Source organism: Heliangelus exortis, chromosome 16, assembly GCF_036169615.1.
Source record: "Heliangelus exortis chromosome 16, bHelExo1.hap1, whole genome shotgun sequence".
Classification (NCBI taxonomy): domain Eukaryota; kingdom Metazoa; phylum Chordata; class Aves; order Apodiformes; family Trochilidae; genus Heliangelus; species Heliangelus exortis.
In genome coordinates, this window is record NC_092437.1 from 7,137,851 (window position 1) to 7,160,095 (window position 22,245).

Here is a 22,245-nt window from a genome sequence, read left to right on the forward strand (position 1 = left end):
CAGAAAGGGAAAGAAACTGTAAACTTAATTTAACTGAAGTTCCATTCTTGAGCATTGTTTATATTTGTTTTACTCATTTTTCCTTCAAAGGAAAAGTGTTAGAGGGAGCTGGATCAATACTAAGAAATTCTTTGTCGGATAAAATAAGAATGATCGTTAACCTTCCTGCTTATCAATTAAATCCAAACTTCACTTTTCAACTTGTCTTTCTCACAGCATCCCCAGCAAACTTCCTTCAGGTTGTTTGGCAATTAAAACCCAACCACACAAACAAATCCAACCACAGAAACAAACCCTTTAAGCTCCCTTCTCACCATGGGGATGGGGAAAAGGGAAGAGGCATTTTGTGATATGGGTCAGGTATTTTGAAGGCAGGGGCTCTTCAGCTTCTTGACTTCATCCTGGATTTGAGGCTGGATTCTGGATGTTATTTATGGAGCCCATCTCTCTGGGAGCACGATGTAAGCAAAGTTGATGGCCCTGCCAGCAGCTCTGCTTGGCTCAGTGCATGGGCTCCCCATGGCCAAGCCCTGGCTCTGCCTTCTTCATGCAGCTGGATGCAGGATCAGCCATAGCAGCCCCATTTTCTGCTTGAAAATCCTTGGTCCCCGTTTAAGAACTTGATCCATTGCCTCCAAGACTTTGTTTTAACTGCCACCATTACTAAGAACTGTGATTTGGTGCCATTTCTGCAGTCAAAGACAACTTTATCTCCAGCACCACTGAGTGCAATGTTTTACTTTTGAATATCTGAGAATGCTAACTTTATTGTAGGTTATATTAATTTTATTTCCAGGAAGAATTCAATTTTATTTTCAGTTCAGCTCTTTCCCCTCTAAAATGCACTTTCCTGATGGCCTCTATTCTGCTTTCCTTTTCCCAGAGCAGAGGAAATTTATTAGGATTTCTTCTGTACTGGTAGGACTTGGCTGTTAAATTGCAATTGCTGTGTCAACTTTTGCTCATCCCATTATTCTGCTGCCTTGTCTCCATCCTGTGAATGGCTTATTGCTAAAGAAAAGTTTTAATAGTCTTATTCATCTCTTGAATTCATCTTGTTAAGAAATATCACCTCAAATCTCAAAACCAGCTTCCCTTTGGGGAAAAGAGTGCTTTACTGACAAAGGCTGCCTCCTGACCCAAGCATGGAGGGAAATTTCTGAGCTATCTGCTGATGGTTTCTCCAAGGGAGGGAGCTCTGATATCCTCCAGCATGTAGCAGCTGCTGCATCACCTCTGTCCAGTCCTATTCCATCAGCTCCATAAAAGCTGTTCATTTTTCTGAAGTATAATTGAACTACAAACATGGCAGAGTCAGTAGCACTCTAGAATATGTTTTAGACATGGAGAAGAAAATGTTGGAATGGTTAAAATGCCTTGTCCATACCCTTTTGTAAATAATATACACATAAATTGACATGCCCTAAGTCAAAGGCACCAAGAATAGGAATAGAAGCCCTGGTGTTTGAGGTTTTCCCCTCTCCAACACACAGCTCAAGGGTCAGCCAAATAAAATAGGAGTTTCAGACCTACATGTGTCCAGCATAAGTGCAGGCAAAAGACAGGGGCAGAATCTGCACTCTTCTAATGTGACCTTTATTAGCAGCCTCATTTAATTGGACTTCCTTCAGATTAGGATACCACTGATGTAAAAATGTAATGCCACCTGCTGAAACATTTTTGGAAATAGCTGACATGTCTGGAAATGTAATCAGCACTGCAAGCCAGAGTCCACTTCAGTCTCCTTTTGTAGGTGATGAGAAGTATGATGTTAATCATTAGTGTGTCTGATGTTATCTATGCAGACTGACAGGTAGTTCTAAGAGAATCTGTGTTATATATTCTGATTTTTCCAGAACAGATTGCATGAGGTGAGGAGCACTTAGCTTTTTGCAAACTGTGATTTTAAAAGGTTTATAACTTTATGCGAAATATGTGTGGAAATTTGTTCTTAACTTGCATTTAACTTTTTTACAACTGCACTATGAATGAAGTAGCTGTGTTCACAAATGGCTGTCATTAGTTAGCTGCGTACAAAATTACTATTTTTTTCACACATCTATAGTAATCTGCATGCACAGAAATATCCTCACAATTCTGGGACAGAAGTGCACCAGTGAGAAGTGATGCTCATCTTGACTTTGTCTGCACTTCTGTGCCTGCTCTGTGCAAAACTGATCCTTCGATATTCCAGTGAGGGAAGTGGAAGGGAAAAATGGGGTCACCAGGACAGACTGAGGAGGTGCCTGCACCTGGAGACAGGGAAACATTTAAAAGTCAACATTTAAAAAATCTAATTCAGCTCATACTTTGGCTTGCTGATCACTTGGACTTCTGATGTCACTTTCCTTTTTTTCACTTTATCTGACTTTTGGCTATTTTTCCATTTTTTTCCCTCATTACAGAGACAGTGGATGGCATTGTCCACAACAAATTAAATTAAAACTTGTCTGGAATTCCTGTAAAATTTTTAATCTCTGACAAATGATTGATCTTTCAAAATGGTCAGCACCTTCAAATTTCAATCACAATGTATGTACCTATTATATTTATTGTTATTTGTGCAGTGTTAAAAGGCTACTCAGCAGCATGAGGTAAAACAGAGTTTTTAAGCACAAGATGTTTGAAACAGTGTGGAATTATTTAGACATTTGTATCTATTTACAAAATATTGCAGCGTGAAATCTTTTCCTATTTTCATGCAGTTTTGTTTTGCAAGAGTCCTCCAGGCAGGCATTTGTATGTATTTGCATGAATCTTTTAATCTGCAGATCCAATTTCTACAAAAGGGACAAAGTTGTTCTGCAAGTATTTCCTTTATTTCTTGTTTCCTTGTTCACAGCAGGTGCTACTTCTCAGTTGGACTCTTCTATCCACCTTTACTGGTGCCACTGAATAAGAGGATATTGATGTATTCCTAGAAAACAGTAAAATTTCTTTTTAACTCTTATCTGGCCAATGGGATTCCTTAAAATTTGAATCTGGCTTTTCAAATTTTAGAGAGTACTGCATCTGTTGATAGTTAAGAGGATTTTTAGCTGCTTTTTGGCTTCTTAAGGGCTTTGATGAGTTCTGCAGCCTTAATGCTTCACCTTCAGTTCTCCACATCAACTGAAAAACAGTTCCAACTCACATTTGCCTGGAGAAAGCCCTGGTGTTCAGCAGAGAGTGGGTTTTGGTGCTTTTTTTATTATTTTTTTTTATTGCTCCTTTTAGATTCCCGTTGCTTCTTTAATTTCTTTTGCCTGCTGTTAGCATCCAGATTTATGGCCAGCATTTGTTGGTGTGTGGAGCTGAGGTGCATGAGCTGCCTGTATTCCAAACCTCTTCTCCTGCAGAAGGGGAGGCAGCAGGACACACACTGGCATTCGTGGCTCCTGAACAGGTCAGCACCTTTCCCAGCTGGGTTTGAAAAGCAGAGAAGCTGCCCTGAGATAGACATGGCTCTGCACAAGGTGAATGAAAACTGGTGGCTGATGTTTGACACAGGACATATTGGTTGCAAAGCTTCTAGAAGCACAAATGATTGCTACACTGAAAGGTATCTATGAAAAAATTCTATGCTGTTTATTAAAAACTATTGGTATTTGGTTGTTTTTTTGGATGGAAATCTGTTTAGCCAATTCTGCTTCTGTGAGCACTGGATAATCTCTACAAAACCCCGAACAGGGCTAAGTTTTCACCATGAAACTATTTCAAGTAGATAGGTGCTGCAGGAAAGATCTTCTCTAGAAGCCAGCAGCAGCAAACCAGTCACTTTGTAAATAATCTTGAAATATGTGGGAGTACTCAGCTAAGGTACCTGATCAATCTTCCAATCCTTTCAACAAACATTAAAAAAAAAAAAAGGAAGGTAGTACTAGGCCAAGGTGTCTGTTCACAGCACTACCAGAAGCTGCCATTGGGCAGCACCATGAGGTGGTACCTGGCAACATCAGTCCTCAAAGAGCAGTCAGTGAAGTCCTACCAGGGATCCAGGTGGCTGAGGGGAGGGATGCTTCCTCCTGGCTGGGTAACAGGGAATCAACAGCAGCGTGCACAGGGTCAGGGCTCCTGCCCAAAGGCAAGTTGTGAATACACCCTCAGGGGGGCTGTGCCCTGGGAGACACCTCCAGGTTTAGATGGTGCCTTTCAAGCAGGCTGCAGATCTTTTCTCCCTCTCCTTTTGAAAACAGGGAAGGGTGCAATGTTCTACTGCTTTCCCTTTGCCTTTGTTGCTGCTTAAAAAGTTGCTTGGGAAGACGAGTGTGTGTGTCTGCAGAGAGGACAATTCCAAGAGGAGGGTCTGTAGTAATGAAGCGTTGTGTCTGCCCAGCTAGGTGAGAGCTGGGCAGGGTTGTTATGACATAACTCTTTGGGGGGGGTACTGGGGGGAGGGAGAGAGAGTGAGAGAGAACCGGAGTCTGCAGCACCCTGGCAGTGATATCAGACACAGGATCTAGCAGCCTTGGGTGAGCTACTACCACCTCTCCACCACTCTTGAGTATCCTGGATCTCCAGCTGAAAGGGGAGAGAGAGACAGCAGCAGCAATCATGGCAACGCCAGAGGGGTTTTATTTCCTTATGACCTTTCCTCTCTCTCATCAATAATATTCACCTGAGGACTTTCCCCTCCCGCCCTCCTCACCCAACCCCCTCTTCTTGTCACTCTTTTTTTGATGTGAAGAAAGGGGAGAAAAGGGGACACCGGAAAGTATTTCTTTTGTTCGGCAGCTTTTCGTGGTGTGCTTTAAAGAGCCCGTGAAAGGACCCGGGTAAAGAAAGACTGGGAGGAAAAAAAAAAAAAGAAAAGGCGCAAAGTGGTGGCGGGAGGGAGGAGGAGAAGAAGGAGAGGAAAAAAAAAGAAAAGAGGCAGAGGGAAGAAGCCGGAGGAAAGGAGACTTTCAGCGCGGCGTTGCCGGGAGGTGCGGGTGGGTGTGTGTGTGCGTGTCTGTGTGTGCGGGGAGCGGCTGCCGCTGCTGCCGGCGCTGCCTCCCGCGGGTGCGCGGCGCGGTGGCCGGCGCGGGGCGCGGAGCGGCGGCGCGGGCGGCCGCGGGTGCGGACCATGGGCTGTCGGCTGCTGCCCGCCGTCCTGCTGGCCCTGGCGCTGTGCGGCCCCGCGGCGCGGGCGCAGAACGACACGGAACCCATCGTCCTGGAGGGCAAGTGCCTGGTGGTTTGCGACTCCAACCCGGCCACCGACGCCAAGGGCTCGTCCTCCTCTCCGCTGGGCATCTCCGTGCGGGCGGCCAACTCCAAGGTCGCCTTCTCGGCCGTGAGGAGCACCAACCACGAGCCTTCCGAGATGAGCAACAAGACCCGCATCATCTACTTCGACCAGGTAAGCGGCGGGGCCGGGGGGGGACCCTGCGGGGGTCGGCCGTGTGCCCCGCCGGGACGCGATCAACAGGTGCCACCTGCCCATCCCCGCTTCGCCCCGTTCCTTAATTCCGGCAAAAAGTTAGGGCGCGGGGGGCGGCCGCCTGCGGGAAGCCTCCGCACCCCGAATCTGGGGAAACTGAGGGGCCGGGCAGGTGGGAGCTGGAGGCTCGGGGGGAGCTGGGGACAGCCACCCCCGCCGGGGACATGTCGGGCCGCGCAGCAGTTTCCCACTCGCCCCCCGGGGATGTGCGTAGGGGGAGCGGAGCGCGGCGGGAGCCGCTGCTGTCGGTGTCCCGGGGCCGTGCGCTGCCGCCCCATCCCGCACAGCTCCCTGGGGACCCCGGCCCCGCCATCCCCCGCGGGAGATGGGACTGAGGAAGTGATGCGGGACCCGGCGGAGCTGCGCGGGTCTGGGCAGCGGGGGCGGCTGCGGGGCCGTGCGGGAGACAGCGCTCCCTGAGCGGCCCCGGCAGCTCTGAGGAGGGTTTGGGTGCTCTCGGGTGCAAGCAGCCAAACCAGAATTTATACGGCTTGAGCAGCCTTAGAGAGAGGAAAGGAGAGAGAACGTTAGGGAAAAATCATGCAACTTTTCTGTAACAGTCATAGTGCAGCCTCTCGCATCTCAGTCACTAATATCAGCACATAGATGCCAGCACACATCTCCTATGCCCTCTGGCAAGTCCGAGGTAATTGAGACTGATGTTTTTTTGCTTCCTAGACTGTACCATAATGAACAGTAAATTGTCGTGACAACCGAAGGCAGCGGTGTCATGTAGCATGCTGCCAGCAGTGTCAATTACCCAAACTTCATGGACATTCCTAGTGGCTTTCTAGGGTTGTGTCTGGCATAAAGGAGCCTGAAAATATCAATCATTTTAAAAAAGCATAACTAAGTGGAAAGAAACACTTCATTATTAAAGAAGATGTTTAGCATATGGATGATGCACTCATTTAGTATGTTCCCCTCTCACCTGTCTCTGTTTAATCAAAACCAAATTATTATCAGTGCTCACAAAACCCAACAAAGCAGCAGAGGCTCCCAGCCAGCTTTTGCTCAGCTATGCCTGACATTTCAGCAGCTCTGACTATAAACTGGTGAATGAATTTTATCATTCACCTACACCCTTCCTTTCACAGCTTGAGACTTTCAGGCATATGGTATTGATTTGACCATTGCTTTTTAGCCCAAACCTGTATGCCACTCCCTGAATTAGTGTTTTGATGTCATACTGGGGGAATGATAAAACAAAATGCCTCCTTTTAATCTCCTCTAAACATGTATAGAAGAAAAGTCATGAACATATAAAGAAACAGCAAAATAAGAAAAGATTTCAACCTTAAAGTTGCAATATTAATATAACTAAATATAAATTTTGTAATATTCCAACTTAACTGAGAGAACAATGAATAAAACAGCATAGATGTAGATTAAAATTTTTCCGCAGATGAATGTTTTTTAAACTTAATAGTCTGTATTTTTTGTTTAGCACTGCACACCTGTACTAATCCCCATGCTATATTTTCTGTTTGTAGATCCTAGTAAATGTGGGCAATTTTTTCACGTTGGAGTCTGTCTTTGTAGCACCAAGAAAAGGAATTTACAGTTTCAATTTTCACGTAATTAAAGTCTATCAGAGCCAAACAATTCAGGTATGTTATCAAGTATGATTATAAGCTCTTGTACTAAAATTGTTTATTTCGAAAAGGATTTTGGCTGAATGCTTAAAAACCCTTCAAGGGAAAATAACTTAGTTTAAAGCAACTTGTGGTGTTCAGTTCCTAGCTGTAGAGTGAATATATTTTATCATACAAGAGTGAAACAGAGCTCTAAATTTCATGTAACTGTATAAATACTATTGAAGAGTCGTATTTTGCTACAGGTTAAACTCATTCTTTTGAGCAGAGAACTTCTGGGCACAGATACCTGTTTTGATTATTTTTATAATGTTTTGTGACCTGGCTGGCAGCTCATGATGCCAAGTACCTGCTTATGACACCAGACTGCTGTGGATTGGGGTTAGTTAAGGTGATCTACTTGTTCTATACTACACTGAAGTGTTTTACCTCTAAAGGGATGGCTTCTAGGGAACCTTTATAGCAGTTCAAACCTTTTTCACCATATAATATGTAAAAGATGTGTCATATATTAAAATATATATATATTTTGTGCTTTCTACTGTAGCTGAATAGCAGAGGAACTACCAATTAAATAAAAGCATGTACTAGCTGAGAGGAAAAGCCTCTAAGTTCCTGAACATCTCCTTTCTGAGCCACCAGTAAATTCCTTAAAGTATATTCCTTAATCTTCATGCCAATTTGTGCAATTTTGATGACATACATACTGGCTTCCCTTGTTTCCACCCATGAGAACACCAGATTCATAGAAGTATTTGATGCTGTCGTGCTCCTGAACATGATTTTCAGTGTACAAGGCTGAGATGAAACTGATTTCCACAGGATTGATCAGCTATTTCTTTGTGGCAGCACTGGCTTTTGGTTGCTGGTACAGCTCCTGGGAAAAGTGTAAGTGGTAGAGAAGGCAGAGAGAGTTGGTGCAAGACCTTTACATCCCTGGTGAATTTGTGTTCAGCTTACAACAGGAAATCATGGTTCCATGCAGGTCAGTCACAAAAGTCTTAGAACTAGTATTGACATAATGAAAATCTCTCTAATGAGCTTATAAGATATTTATATGCTTGAACTTTGTTCCTTTCACTCTTTAAAATGCTGAAGGTTAAAATAGCCTAGAATAGCTGTATGTCAGCCAGCTTCATTGAATTTAAAATACATATTGCCAAGAAAGTTGTCAAGGTTTGGATTCTGGAAGTCCAGTGCCTAGACACATGCCAGGTACTCAGGCCTGGGAATCAGGCTCATAACAGGGATTGTTACAACCTGTGGCATGATCTGGAATCTTTTATAAAGAGTTTCTAATAGAGTGATGAATGGGTTTTGTTGGCTCTATTTTGTCGTAGTTAACATGAGAGTATGAGATTGTCTGGTGCAAAGCTGTAATGTGTCTTCTGCTGTGATTAAACACCAGCTGTAAGATGAACTGCAGGAAATGTGACCTAAAGAGATGGCACAGAATGAGAGAGAGAAGCCAAACCCAAGCAAAGAGTAAACTCTTGATGCCCTTTTTTTGCACGTGTGATAACTGAGGGGGGGGACTGAAAGCCATTGCAGTGGAGCAAACCAGCTTGAGTGTCAGCCACATGCAGTCTTAAACACCATTAAATCACCTGAAGGCTTCCTGCAGAAGTGGTATTACTGTGCCCCTGCAACATCTGTTAGTGCCATTAAATATCATTAAACTGAAATTGGTTCCCTGGGGACTTCTGATTAAGTGGATTTCCCAGAAAGACAAATCCCAAATCAGAGGCAGATTCTGCTGCCCTGATTTATGCTGAGCACTAATTTATTCCATGGTGAGTCCTGTTAGAATTAATGGGAGCATATGCAAGGCCAGCATACTTCATATGAATAAGCATTTCATAATTCAGCCCTCTGTGACTGCATTATAGCTACTTAAAAAGAAAAAGTAGAAGAAAGCTAATAGTTTGCCTCTGGGGAAATGAAAAATACCTGGATCTTTCCATTCCCCTGTGTTTATTTACAGAGTGGCTCTGTGGTACTGCTTCCAGAGCAGGGGCTGTGCTGACTTTCAGAAGTGTGTAGAGAAATGGATTCAGTACAAAAATGCAGTGCAGTTGTTCATAAAAGCAAAAGTCTGTTCTAAACTTCACAATGAAGCTGCCACTAATGGCAGGGACGTGTTTTGCTGTCAATGAGGTGTGAACTCCCAGCCTACTGCAGTACCTTTGACACCTCATTAGTTGCCTCTACTGCATCTTTGGGTACCCAAGTTTCTTGGAAATGTCTCTTTTTCCATGCACGTCTGAATAACCATGAGGTAGACAATGTGAAACAAGCTGAGGTAATTGCTCACAGTTCCATATTACCAGAGTTACAACAATTAGTGTGCCCAAGCAGCAAATGAAGGCAGTATCATGTTCAGTACCTTTCCCACTGACAGCCCAGGCCATGCTGTGTCCCAGGGACCTCCCTCAGCTGCAGGTCAAGCCCATGAAACACAACTGTGCTTGCACGCTCCAAATAAATGTAATTATTAGTTTAAATCAAACAAAAAAAAAACCAACAAAAAACCCCAGTGAAGATTGGAATCATAGCAGACCCATTACACCTTAGTTAATATTCAGGGATAGCTCTTGAGGTGTTTCTGTTAATTAGAGCTTTTCAGTGGTTTTTCTCTTGTAGGTTAATTTGATGCTAAATGGAAAGCCTGTCATTTCTGCTTTTGCTGGGGACAAGGACGTCACCCGTGAAGCTGCCACCAATGGAGTCCTGCTCTACCTAGACAAGGAGGATAAGGTTTACCTGAAGCTGGAGAAAGGTAATCTGGTCGGTGGATGGCAGTATTCTACATTTTCTGGCTTTCTGGTTTTTCCCCTGTAAAGTCAATTTTCCTGTGACATTCATCCAGGTGTGGACTCATCTTTGCCTCTTTTACATGAAGATCACTTTATCATCTTGGGATTGATGGTTTTTTATTGGTTTTTCATGTGTGAACATGGATTCTTTTTATGGATTTTGGCCCCATCAGAACTACCCAGAAGCTCACAGAATTTTGTGTTTAAATACAATATATTTGGATTGAGACTAAAGCAGACAATACATGTGCTTAATGTAACAATCTAAAGCTGCCTGCAAGATTTATTCAGATTTCATTTACTGGACTTACTGGATTCATGGGAGAAGTGGATTTTCTTTAATTATGAAAAGACTGGCAACCAGGTCTGTAATTTAGGAGAGTTTGAGTTCAGACTTCAATCAAGAGTTAGTGTGTTGCTGCCAAAGAACTGTATATTAATATATTGGTCATACATGTTTTTGTCATTGGGACTTAACTGACATGATCTAGTTCATTGTCTTGAGAAAGGTAATTATTATTGATAAGTGGTTGACTTTAATTCTCCTCTGCTTGTAATGTGTTGGATGGCTCACCCATAGATTTCTGCTCTGTCACTGGTCACAATCAGGTCTAGCCAAGAGGTTATGGTTGTATTTTAGTTGGCTGTGTAAGGTATTTCTCTTCATGTGCAGTTTTCTAAAAAGAGTTGATCATGACCATTAAGGAAATCCTCTTACCAGGGTTAAAGGTGATCATTCAGGCACAATGTAGCAAAACAGCTCTGCCCTGCAGGAAATCTCACACTTGTTCTTCAGTTTTAATTAACCTGATTGATAATAACTGTTTTCTTAAAAACCTAAGGGATTCCTTCCTTAGACACAACCACTTTATTAGCTGGAGATGATATCCCCTTGTCTGTAATTATGTCTGTTTTTCAAATCTTCTGATGTGTTAAAGGTATCATCTGGTTTTGCCTTAACTCCACAACTGTATATAATTCTAGATCTTATGTTGAACAGATATTAAATCCAAATAGTCAGTACCTAACTTGGTGCAATATCTTTTTGGATTTTTGTACAGGTCATAAGAATTCATAAACTTATTTATTATATCATTGCTACATAATAAAGATTAATATATGTTAGCTGAATTTTTGACCTTTGGATTTTGGAAGTCACTTCATGCTATTTTTTTATTGGATATAATTATTATATGCAAAGTATAAGTTTTTGGGATTCACAGAAACTGTCCTGGGAGGCAGGCAAATTCACAGTTTAGTCTGGCAGAATCCTAGAGGTAATCAGAGTGATCTAGAAATAACCTATGCATTTTATTTTAAAAAATTTAGGCAGAAATCTTGGCTTCACTGAAGTTAGTATTAAGAATCACATTGATTCCAAAGGATTTTGGATGGGACCTGTGCTTTAGGTTTTGCTATCAGCATTAAATTCCAGAGCAATCAAAGTGAATATTAATTAAAAAGTATTTTTACATGAACTTCTAAGAAACTTCTATCCCTCATGCCCAAAATATACACTGAATTCAATGGAATTTTGTGCCTTGCAAGATCTTGAAGGATATAATTCTAAATTAAAAAAATCTGAGAAACATTTTGGATGAAAGAATATCCAGCAATCTGGGAACTTCTCTAAAAGCCAGTTTGGCCTTGGATTTGCTAATTTAGGTAATCTCTTTCCAGTTTCTTCACTTGTTAGCCAAGTGCAGGGTGCCACATTGCTCTAACTGCTGAAAATTGCTATTTCACTGATATAAGTCTAATACATGCCTAGTTGATGTTCCTGATAAAAATGTCAGGGAGTCCATGGCACAGAATTGTCCAAATTCCTTATTTTTTTCTGTACTGAACTTTCACGTTTTTTTGTTGTTTTTTTTTTTTTAATTTTAGGAAGATAGGGGCATATATTTGTACCCCTATTGGATAAGTCAAGTGATGAGGTAAATTGCTAGACACAGAACTGTTTCTGTATACAGAACACTGCAGAAGTTTTCCATTATGACCAATCATTGTACCCCAAAAATGTATGTCTATATATATATGTATACCTAAAAATCCCTGAGATTGCAGCACATAATATGCATGAAAAAGGTTATTTGTCATAAGAGTTTATTTCAGAGAGGAACATCAGTATTTTGTATAAAATTGGTAAAATCTGAAAGCTCACCTTACCCATTGATATATATGTAATGTAAAAGATATATTGTTCCTACACAGACAGAAGAGAAATGGCATTAAAGGTGTCAGTATACTTTTCAGAATGATCAAATGTATCTAATTTCTTTAGTTTATAAACATATGAACTTTAAAAGTTGCCTTTAGCATTCAGTAATAATAATGAATTATGCTAATATCCTGCTGATTTCCCCTTGGCAAAACGTTTCTGATTGTTTCAGAGCCATTAACAGCTATTTAAACCTTAACTAGAGAGTCTAGGAAATTATTCAATTAAGGAGATACATTCGAATGGAAATGTCCTAAATTTTTCTCCTCGGCCTCTGAAATAAGAATTCCTAACTAATTGTTTTGATAGTTAAAGGGAAAAAATGTTCCAGAGTAGTCAAACCTGGAGAGCAGCTTGTGTTCCCTTCACCTAATGCTGAGCAATAACCCCTCTGGCAGTGGGCAGCTCCTAGCTCACATTTACACATTTTGATAATAAAACCCCCATGGATTTTAGACTACAATTTGAGCTACTTTCAGGTTTGAAGCTCATTTTCATTCTGTTGTCCCATGCTTCAGTTATGTCAGTAGGAGTTTCTCCCCCAAGAGGTGTTCCCAGTAGATAAACTGATCAAGGTGGAGCTGGGACTGGAAATCACTGTTTTCCTTTCTCTTTCCTAATTTCTTTTCTCTCTCCCCATATTACTGCTACAGCAGTTTTCTTGTTCAGAAGCAACAGCTCAGGAGACCCTTCAAATTTCAAAGACTAGAAGTCTGATCTATTTTTTTTTTTTTTTTAAAGAACTTCATAGTCCATTGAGCTGCACTGTAAAGGTTAGAGCTGGATTTCTGATCCTGTTTAATTTGATGATGCTGATCTTATTGATTTTGGTGGGGGCAGAATTTCCTGCTCTGTGTGTATCCCTGCTACAGAACATTCTGAAGATCTATACCACAGCCTTCAACATACACCCACTTTGCACTCAACTTTGTGGCTTACAGATGTTGTTTGGGCAAGAAAACTTTCTTGCCATGTGTGGTAAAGATAAAAAAAATGTTACCTTCTGAGAATAACCTGTATATTGTTATTATCAGTGATCATTTCACATGGGAGATCAGTATTTTTACACTTTGACCAACATTTTATTTATATTTATATTTTATTCATATGTTAATATCAAAATAAGGGGAAAGAATGCCCCATATTGTCCTTCTCAGGTGATGTAGGTAGAGTCAGGAATATCCTGGTCTCCTGGATTCATTCTGTGTAGCAAACTGTTCTGTTGACTCCTGTTTACCACAAAGAGTTAGGCTAAGCTAAACCATGGAGCTAAAAGAGCCTGGGTAATGGAAATGGTTTTGGAAAAAGCACTGAAGTAGTTTTGAAAAATTTCACAGCAGTTCTGTCTTAAAAAAAAGAAAAAAAAGAACTAACTTTGAAGCACAGAGAAGGAAAACACAATTATTTCTTTTTTCTAAGCAACATTTTGTATTTGTTTCATGTTATGTCATTTTCAAGTAGCATCCAAGGATTTTCTCAGTGTTAATTAAATTACTTTTGCCAGATCATAGCAGAGTAAATGTCGCAGCCTCAGAATTACTATTGAGAAAATGAAAAAAGGGTTTGGGAAAATACCAGTGCCCAGTGTGCCAGCTCATCTGCTAATGATGCTCAGTCCTGTTCAGTTTGTTGGATTGCTCTTTTTTCTGATATGAGGCCTTTTTCTTTTTTAAAAAAAAAGGATGGTTTTGGAGTGAATGGTGCATTGCTGTATTTCCTGTTCCATATTATTTATATGTCTATTTCCAGAAAGATGAATGCACTGCCACAGGATAGTTTTACACATTCTAAGAAAATCACAATTAGCTATCAACTTTGTCCCTTTTTTTTTTTTTTTTTTTTTGGTCATCCCATGAAGGAACACATCTGCACTACAAATAGTATTTTTACAAGCAGGTTTTAGGATAGAGAAGATAAATGACAGAAGCAGTATGTCATAATCACAAGGAAGCTGAACCATTAACATGAAATATGGGCTGAAGCAGAGAAGCAGATATATGTTCTCTTCTTCTAAGGGCTTCTGAGTTGGCATTGTCTTACCTTAGCATATCTTTACAGTTGCCCTTCAGATTCTAAGAGCTCTTTATGATATTCAAGGTCTTTGTCTTCTATAGACAATGTTAACAAGATGACTCAATGTAAATAAATGAAGATTTCCAGTGACAGAATCTATTGGCTGGCACGTGCCACACCATCATATTTTTTTGTACTATTGTTGTACAGGGAGAAAAGGTTCCTTTGAGAAAACAGATTGTCTTAGACACTCAGCTGAAGTGATTTATCTGTTGCTGGTTAGGATGGGGAAAGATGGGAGGAAAAAAACCCCTTGCCTACCCTAGAGCACTAAGGGGAATGCATACAAAGAATAATGATAAAATCAGTCACTGTTACATAAGTGATGACGAGAATAATGGAAATGTGGCTTGAATAGTCTGTTTAGTGAAAGCTGTGATCTAAGGCATTTGATGGAAGCAATCACTATTTTAATCTTCACAGGCTGGAGGAAGGGAAAAAGCCAGTTGCATCATTTTTAACAGATTTTTTTTTTCTTTTCATTTTCCCTTCTGCCTTGTGGTTCAGCTTAGCTAAAAAAAAAAAAAAATCAAAAATTATCTAAGAAAAGTTAATTTCTTAAGAGGGGGGGGTGGGGATGGGGATGGGGATGTCTTTTCCACCTCTGGTATCTATTGTGAGGGAAAAAACTAGCTCTGCTTATATGGATAATGCTTTACAATGCATGACACTGACCTTCCTGTTAAGGCCACCATATTGTAATCTGATGGCTTTTAGTTCTGCTGAAGGTAAGGATGTTGAAGTGTAGTGCAGAGCTCTGGAGATCAGCAAATAAAAGAGCTTTATCTCCTTACTTACACGTGTGCCTGGATTTGCTCCTACAAAGCAGGTCTGTCATCCCTGAGGCACTTTGGTGCAAAGGGCAAATGTGTGCATGGCACACTCAAAAACCAGCTGAGAGTATGGAGCTTTCTGAATTACTGCTGACCCAAGGAAAAACCTCCACTCTGATCTCATTGTGAGGATGTTTAAATGTCCTGTATGGCCCTAATGCTAAAAGGAGGCAGATCCCCATGGCAAAAGGGTAGAGTGACCAAAGCTCAGTGAAGGGGAGAAGTCCTGCCTGCAGATGGAGGGTCTGAATTGACCCAATTTTGGGAGCCTGTGTAGAAGTCTCAGAGCAGTGTTGTAACAGTCAGGCAAGCTGTTAGCTGTCCTCGAGTTTCTCCTCAAATTAGAAACCAGTGTTTGGGGTTTTATTTTGTCACCTTCTTTGCAAATGAAGGTCTATTTACAGTGAACATATGGGATTCTCAAACAAAGGCAGTCTTTGAAGTTAACACTGTCTGAAAATAAAAGTAAGAAAAAGTTCTAAGTATATAGCAAGGCTAAATTTCACTTAAGTTGAAGGCATGCAATTAAGTAGCAAGGCAAATTAAAATACAGATACATCTGTGCTCTACTACTCAACTAAACATAAAGGAGGAAAATTGATTCTGGCATCTATCCCATATACCTGCAAAACAGCTCAGAAGCTCAGTCCAACAGTCTAAAAAGTCATTATGCTGACTTTCTACTGTGCAGTGTTAGAAACAGCCCCTGGGCAGCCTCACCTGGCAGTGCTGATCCAGCTTCTGCTCGTGAGATTCATTTCCCAGAGAGCAGGGTTAGTGCTGGAGCTGGAGCATCTTCCTGGGATAACATGGCTTGATGCAGCTCCTCCAGAACCTCTCAAGCACCCTGGCAGACCTGGCCAACCTTTGCAACACTTTGACCTACAGCAGGTTGCAAAATTTTGATTGAAACTATTCCCTACCAGGAAACCCCGTTTGAATTCAATTACTATTTGGAGAAAGTAGGCATAACAAAAGAGATGCTTATTTTTGCAAACAAAAGGAGGGAATTGCTTTGGATCAAAAAGCTGTATTTAATTTTAAACTCACTTGTTATTTGAAAGATTAAGTTGGTTCAATTAGAAAAGAAACATTTGAGCTCTTAAAATAAATATTTGAAAATAAAACATTTAGACTGCTTTAAAATAATTCTTGTCACCAGAGCAGGATCAAACACAGCAGATTTACTCTGTTGAGAAAACCCGAGTCATATTAAGCACATCTGGCTGGAAGATTTCAGCAGAGGTTCATATTAGTATTTAAGTTCAGTGAAATCTTCATTAAGACCTTTGACAGTTTAGCATCAGGCTGTAGAAGGGGTCCAGCTTTTTTCCTTTTTTTCACTTTTCTTTCTGTCTGCAATTTGACTCCATCTTGACTCTCAGCTACTGCTTCCTAATTCGATGTTAATGGTCAGACTATTTTATTTATTTTACCTTTTTCATAGATTCAAATTCTGTTCATCAGGGAGCAAAGCTGAGGTAGAGGGACATGGACACGTGTCCCCTCATCCTCCACGCACCAGGCACCACACTCCCTGCATTCTGTTCCTCTCCATAAACTTTTGGCTGAACAGAAACACTAATATTGAAATCAATATCAGTATTGAAATATTGATAAACATGTTGGCTTAGTTCAACAGTTATTAGTACAGCTATAAGCTCAGTTAAACAAACACTACACAATTTGCTCCTGTTGGGCAAGCTTTTAATTTTTTTTTTATTTCTTTAAAGAAGGTAAGACAACCAGAAGCCTGCATGGGCACTGCAGAAAGACAGTAACCACGTGTCTGAGAAAGCATTCAACCCCAGGTTTGGCAGCTGCAAAAGGTCAGGGCAGTTGTAGTCACCAGTGCCCAGGTGGAACTCTGCAGTGCAATGCAGACTGAGAGCAAGGAAGGCAGAGGATAACCTGATGTACATGTCATCTGTGTAAGTACACATCATTTTTCATTTATTTGGAAGAAATAGGCTCTGGTTCATTTCTAGAAACTAAAGCTGTAATCCAAATAATGAAAAGACTTGAAGAATGAATACTTAAACCTCAGAAATATTAAGGCAATCTGTGCTGTATAAGAGAAATCCATTCTGCAGTGGCACCGTGTGTTTTAGTTTCTGCAGACTGTTTCAAACAGCTCCTACCAAAATAATGAAGGCTTCTGGAGAAGATAACTCCAAGACCATGTATCTTGGTTGTCTTGAATTCAATACAGGCTAAGTGAGATAGTCAAGGTTTAGTCTGTTGTAAACAGTGATTCACTGGGCATGATTTAGCTGTCATGTACTCTTTGTACAAGAATTACTTAACTGGATGAGTATGGGAGATACTTTTCTTCAGGTGTCTGAGAGACAGCTGAGAGTATATGACTTTGATTGAATAGCAATGTTAGAAACAGAAAATAGACTGGGTTTTAAAATTTTGACTTGCAGGCTGCAGTTCAAGTCCCCAGTTTATGTTAAGCTGTATTGAATATTATGCACTTACATCTGATGGAAAAGGCTGTGATGTTTTCCTGCTTGTCACTATCAGTCCTGTCTAAGACATAGAGTTGGATTAAATGGGGTTTCCAGTAATGATAAAATGCAAGATAACAATTGTGAGCATTTTTAAACTCTGATGTTTCTCAAAAAATCACTCTGAGATGAGAAATTTTACTGAACCCATAGTCTAAGGGTTTCAAAGATGAAAGATTGCACCAAAATGTACAAATGGAAAAAGAGTAGCAAGTACATTTCATGGAAAAAAAATTATGGCTCACAATATTGTTTTCCATTAGATGCAGGTAAGAAAAGCCCAACCTTGATATGCAGCATGACCTGCAAAACTTATAAAATAACATTTAAAAAGCCTTTTGAATAATACATCTGTCTCCTGAAACACCAAAACACTGCCTAAAGTTAGAGCCACCCAACTCATATATGTCAGAGTCAGGTAAAAGTTTCTGCTTTGCTCTGACTTTGCATTTTCCAGACCTCAAACGTATCCTTCAAGCCAGTAGGTTATTTGGTGGTGGGTAACAAGGGGATAATCTTCAGAGAGGTAATGTCTGTCCAGATCAGGAGAGGATTCACCCCAGAGTGATGTGAAATAAAGTTTCAGCCTTTTTTTGGTGCTCTTGGCTGGAGGTTTGCACTGCAGGCAGGAAAGTTCTCTGCCTGCCCCTGGCAGGGATGGCTGCAGTAGAAACCTCCTCAGCTCCTACATTGCTGGTGACAGTGGGAACATGTTGTTTAAGTAGTAAATAAATCAGTAGCTGCTCAAATGGAGTTGCACACTATAGAGTTGTGCATCTTCAGGGGTGAGCCAGGGATGCCTATAAGCTTAGTCTTTTTTTTGCAGTAAATCTGAGTTTAAGGTGTTCAAAAAGCATTGTTAGATTTTTTTCCTTTCTTCTGGAAAGCTCAGCTAAGGAATTTGGTTTTCATGATGCCCCTTAGGGTCCCCACAAAGTAATAAGTCAGCATCATTTTCTAGCTACAGTTGATAACATTTATTGCTAATTCTTTAAACCCTTCTTTAAAAGAAAACAAGTCTGCAACCTGCATTGCACCCACAGGAATAATCTTTCTTTTCCTCAGTTTGGTAATTCAATTGTGACTTGTAAACTTGTGCAGTTGTAGCAAAAAAAGTATACAGTCAACTCTAATCTATCTGGAGGAAAGTAAAAAGTGCTTACCACTACTGGTGTAGTAAATCCTGGCTGCTTTATTAAATAAATGTAGAATTTCACTCAGAAGCCTTCAGGAAGAAGAGTTTTAGAATAGCTATATAATTTAGCACATTTTGAAGCCGAATAAAGATTGATTCATTTTTGGAGTGAGATTTAAACTGATGGCATATTGAATGCAACTTAAATTAACTTGAAAACTATAGGCATTATTTATGTCTTCTGAATTGTGAAAGGCAAACCAGTCTACTGGAGAAATTCCTGAGTATCATAATCTTTCTGGTACTGGAAAAATACAGAGCTAAAAAAGATCCTATAGCTATTTGTAAGCCAGACCTTGAATAGTCTTTACATTTTTACCCTCCCATTGGCCTGGGCAGGCAGAGAGCTGCAGGGCTGCTGGCTGCCACCTTGCTTTTCACTGCACAGTCCGTGACAAGAAAGTTTCCTTTGGCAAAGCTCTGTGAACCAAACCACTCCAAATTTATGAAAGGCAAACTATTCTAAAAGAAAGAAAGGGTGAAAGCAAAGATTCAGGAAGATATCCAGGAAGCAGAATTTACTATTATTTCTTCCTTTGTATTATTGCAAAAAGATGAAATTTTACTGAAGAGTTTTCCTATTCTTTGAATGAGTCATGGTAATAATGTGACATTTTATACTGCTTTCTTCATCTGTGGAACTTCTCTCATCTCAAAATAATCTAACACTGTAGATCTGTCCTCATCACAGTTGTACAGAAAGAGTAACTGAGTCACAGAGAATTTTCTTGCTTGGTTTGTCCCCAGTCACCCAGGGAATGATTATCAGAAAGGGGCACATAACTCAAGCTCCCAAAATCTGCTCCCCAGCTCTAACCAATTCCTTTGTCTTTAGTAACCACAACTACTTTAAGCAATGGCCTTCACTATGATCTTGCATAGCTTGGTGCAAAGAAGAGAAAGTCCAACTTAAATCGAGAGTTACACAGTCACATAGGTGCAAAACCACAGTTGGGAGCTGAGAAGGGTCACAGCTTGGAAAAAATGGTTGGTTTTTTTTATCCCATAGGGGAATGCCAGAAAACAACCAGAGAAACAGGAGAGCTAAGTCAGTTTTCCAGTCAGGGGTCCAGTCAGTTGGATGTGATTCTGTGTGTGTGAATGTGACCTCCTGCAAATGCACCAGAATGGGCTTTTACTATTTTTTGGTAGATGGAGCATAATCCAGGTGATGAAGCAGAGTGTTGCCATGTACTTACTGGGATTGACTGGACCCTGCAGAAGCAGGAGTCTGCAGTTCAAGCCTTCTTGTACAGGGTAGTTCTGTACTTTATACAGAGACAGACTGGATTTGATACATCTGAGTCATTATATTGGTTTTGGAAATCTAGACTTCTTTTACCAACTCTAAACATCTTACATATTTTTATTTCCTCAAATAACCAAGGTTATTGCCAGTATCGTCATGGAGTGGGTTACAAAATATATTAGCTTTTAATGTATTAAAGATGCTTTCTCAAAATTCATACTGGCACTGGGAATACACAAATTCCCTTTGGCATTCTGTCTGATGTTGTCTGCACAGACTGAGGCGAGTGCTTGGCATTTATCTTTGAAATGGCTGGGAACTAGATTATTTATGTATTTATGCATCATGGTTTCTAGATGCTTATTATTTACTAACAGATAAGGAGTCGCCATTTAGACTTAGAAATGTAAGTCTGGATGACATTGTAATACTGCAGACCATGCCTATACTGTTAAGAATAGATTTGTAAGCAAGATTAATTTATGTGGCAATGAGCTGCCCATGAACATCACCGTGGTTAAAATGTAGTTAATAATAATGGCTTTCATATTGGTCATAGGACTGGATTTAATTCACCTGAAGGATAACTATTTGATGGGGGGAGGTGGGATATCCTTGTTTGTTACAAAAGTATAAACCTAGAATCTAGGACCTGAAATAGAACAGCATTAAGTCATCTTAATTTATGGCCAGACTCTAAATTCAAACCTCTACATCTGTAGGAGTTGTTGTAAACCAATACCTGCCCCTTAAACACTGTGTTCAAAGGCAATTCCAAATGTAGTACACCACAATGTTTATTTTCTCTCTTGGAAATTGAAGAATTTTTTTAATTGGTCACAGAGCAGGTAAGAACCAGACAGCACAGCTTTCTTCCCAGCTACCATTTTACAAAAATATTACAGAATTCAACAGTGCAGTTTAGCAAAGTTTTCCTTAGCTCTGTGCTCATCATGTTGCTTCTGTAGGCTACAGAAATGCTTAAAAGCTGCTTAAATAAATCAATGCAGGGTCAGAGCTCAGTGTGCTTAAACCCTGGTTCTGCTTCAGCCCAAATCAGCTCACAGGGAGGGCATTGGTGGCTACAAAGGCTGCTGGTGTGAGGGGAGGTAAAGGATAGTTCAGAGACAAGGACAGACTCAGATTCACCTTGGTTACTTCATTTACAAGCCTTGGGGACTTTTTGGCTATAAAAGGAGCACAATTGACTGCCAAGTCTGGGACAGGAAATAAAGCAAGCTAAAGAAGTGCATGAATGAGAGGACTCTACAGTTTTTTTTAAAATTTTTGCAATATGGCTTCAAGCATACAAACCCAGGAAAACTTATGCTTTATTGCAGTGGTTGCTCTACTCAACAGATGATCTATGTGTCCAATAGATTTTTAAAATACAATATCTAAGATAGGAAACTCTCTCCAGAGAATGGTATCTTTTGCAGAGTGTTGTCTGAAGAAAGTTCTAAGTTGCAATCTTGACTTTCAGATTTCTGGGGATGGGGGGACTGATTTCAACATGCAGAGTCCTAATTCACCCCAGCACCTTTAGTAAAAGTCACATCCAAACTTGAAATGGCATCACTTCTACAAAAATTGTGGGGAAAAATCATACATATTTCATACTGATACTTCAGCTTGATTCATTATTATTCCAGTTTCTGCATATTTACAACTTTGCAAGGCTCTCAGGGTGGACTGGATGATTTGTCTTGAAATACATGGGATTTGTCAGCAGCTCTGTGTATTTGAGACACTGGTATGGATGCCCCTTTACAGTGCTTTATGCAGCCCATGTTTTTGTTGTGAAGCAGCATGTTAAAGCCTCCTTGTGAATGCTCTGTTTAGGGATAGAAAAACCTCAGATGAATTTCAGAGAAGCGTCTGGGTGGTTTCAGACTTAAGGCACTTTTCTCCTGAGCATTGAACATTTTCACTACGCTCCTAATTTATAGACTTTAAATCTGGCTCAGTCTCTTAGACTGTTTCTTTGGGAAAATAAAAGCCATAAGAAAGCAGCAATGCTACTGGGCATTAGTGGTTTTTGCATCAATCAGTTGTGCAGTGGCCTGGGGCGGGCCCTGGTACCTAGAGCTGCAGGCTGAGCAAGCCTTACTCCAGGGAGCAGCAGCCAGGGGCTGAAAACAAAGAGTCCCTGTAGTCAGCATGGCCAGTAAGGCACAAACATTGTGACCAAATCAGGCATTTGGCTCCTTTCCAGACCAGCAGTGGGCTTGTTCAGGATAAATGTTCAACAGTTTTAAATGCAAGGTGTATTTATAAATACAGAGGCTGAATCCCAAGAGTCAGAGTTGCTGATCTGTGAGCTGGCCCAGCTCTGCTTATTCTGCTTTC

General features: G+C 40.7%; 1 protein-coding gene across 2 annotated transcripts; it reads left to right on the forward strand.

The window, feature by feature from the left end:
• The first annotated feature begins 3,627 nt into the window (after positions 1-3,627).
• CBLN4 (cerebellin 4 precursor) lies at positions 3,628-10,943 on the forward strand. 2 transcript variants are annotated; one of them, XM_071759878.1, is made up of 4 exons: positions 3,628-5,320; positions 6,895-7,011; positions 9,640-9,775; positions 9,866-10,943. In XM_071759878.1, the coding sequence occupies exons 1-4, from the start codon at positions 5,045-5,047 to the stop codon at positions 10,078-10,080; spliced, it is 744 nt and encodes a 247-aa protein (XP_071615979.1). In that variant the 5' UTR covers positions 3,628-5,044; the 3' UTR covers positions 10,081-10,943. The 2 variants fall into 2 exon arrangements, with proteins under 2 accessions (XP_071615979.1, XP_071615980.1); XM_071759879.1 differs by having other exon boundaries at positions 9,640-9,992.
• The last annotated feature ends 11,302 nt before the right edge of the window (positions 10,944-22,245 follow it).

Excerpts from the sequence above, each read along its gene's own strand:
- CBLN4 (XM_071759878.1), top strand. The coding sequence starts at position 5,045 with ATGGGCTGTCGGCTGCTGCCCGCCGTCCTGCTGGCCCTGGCGCTGTGC. Across the intron at positions 5,321-6,894 it reads GCATCATCTACTTCGACCAG|ATCCTAGTAAATGTGGGCAA; the intron begins GTAAGCGGCGGG and ends TTCTGTTTGTAG. Across the intron at positions 9,776-9,865 it reads TTACCTGAAGCTGGAGAAAG|GTGTGGACTCATCTTTGCCT; the intron begins GTAATCTGGTCG and ends ACATTCATCCAG.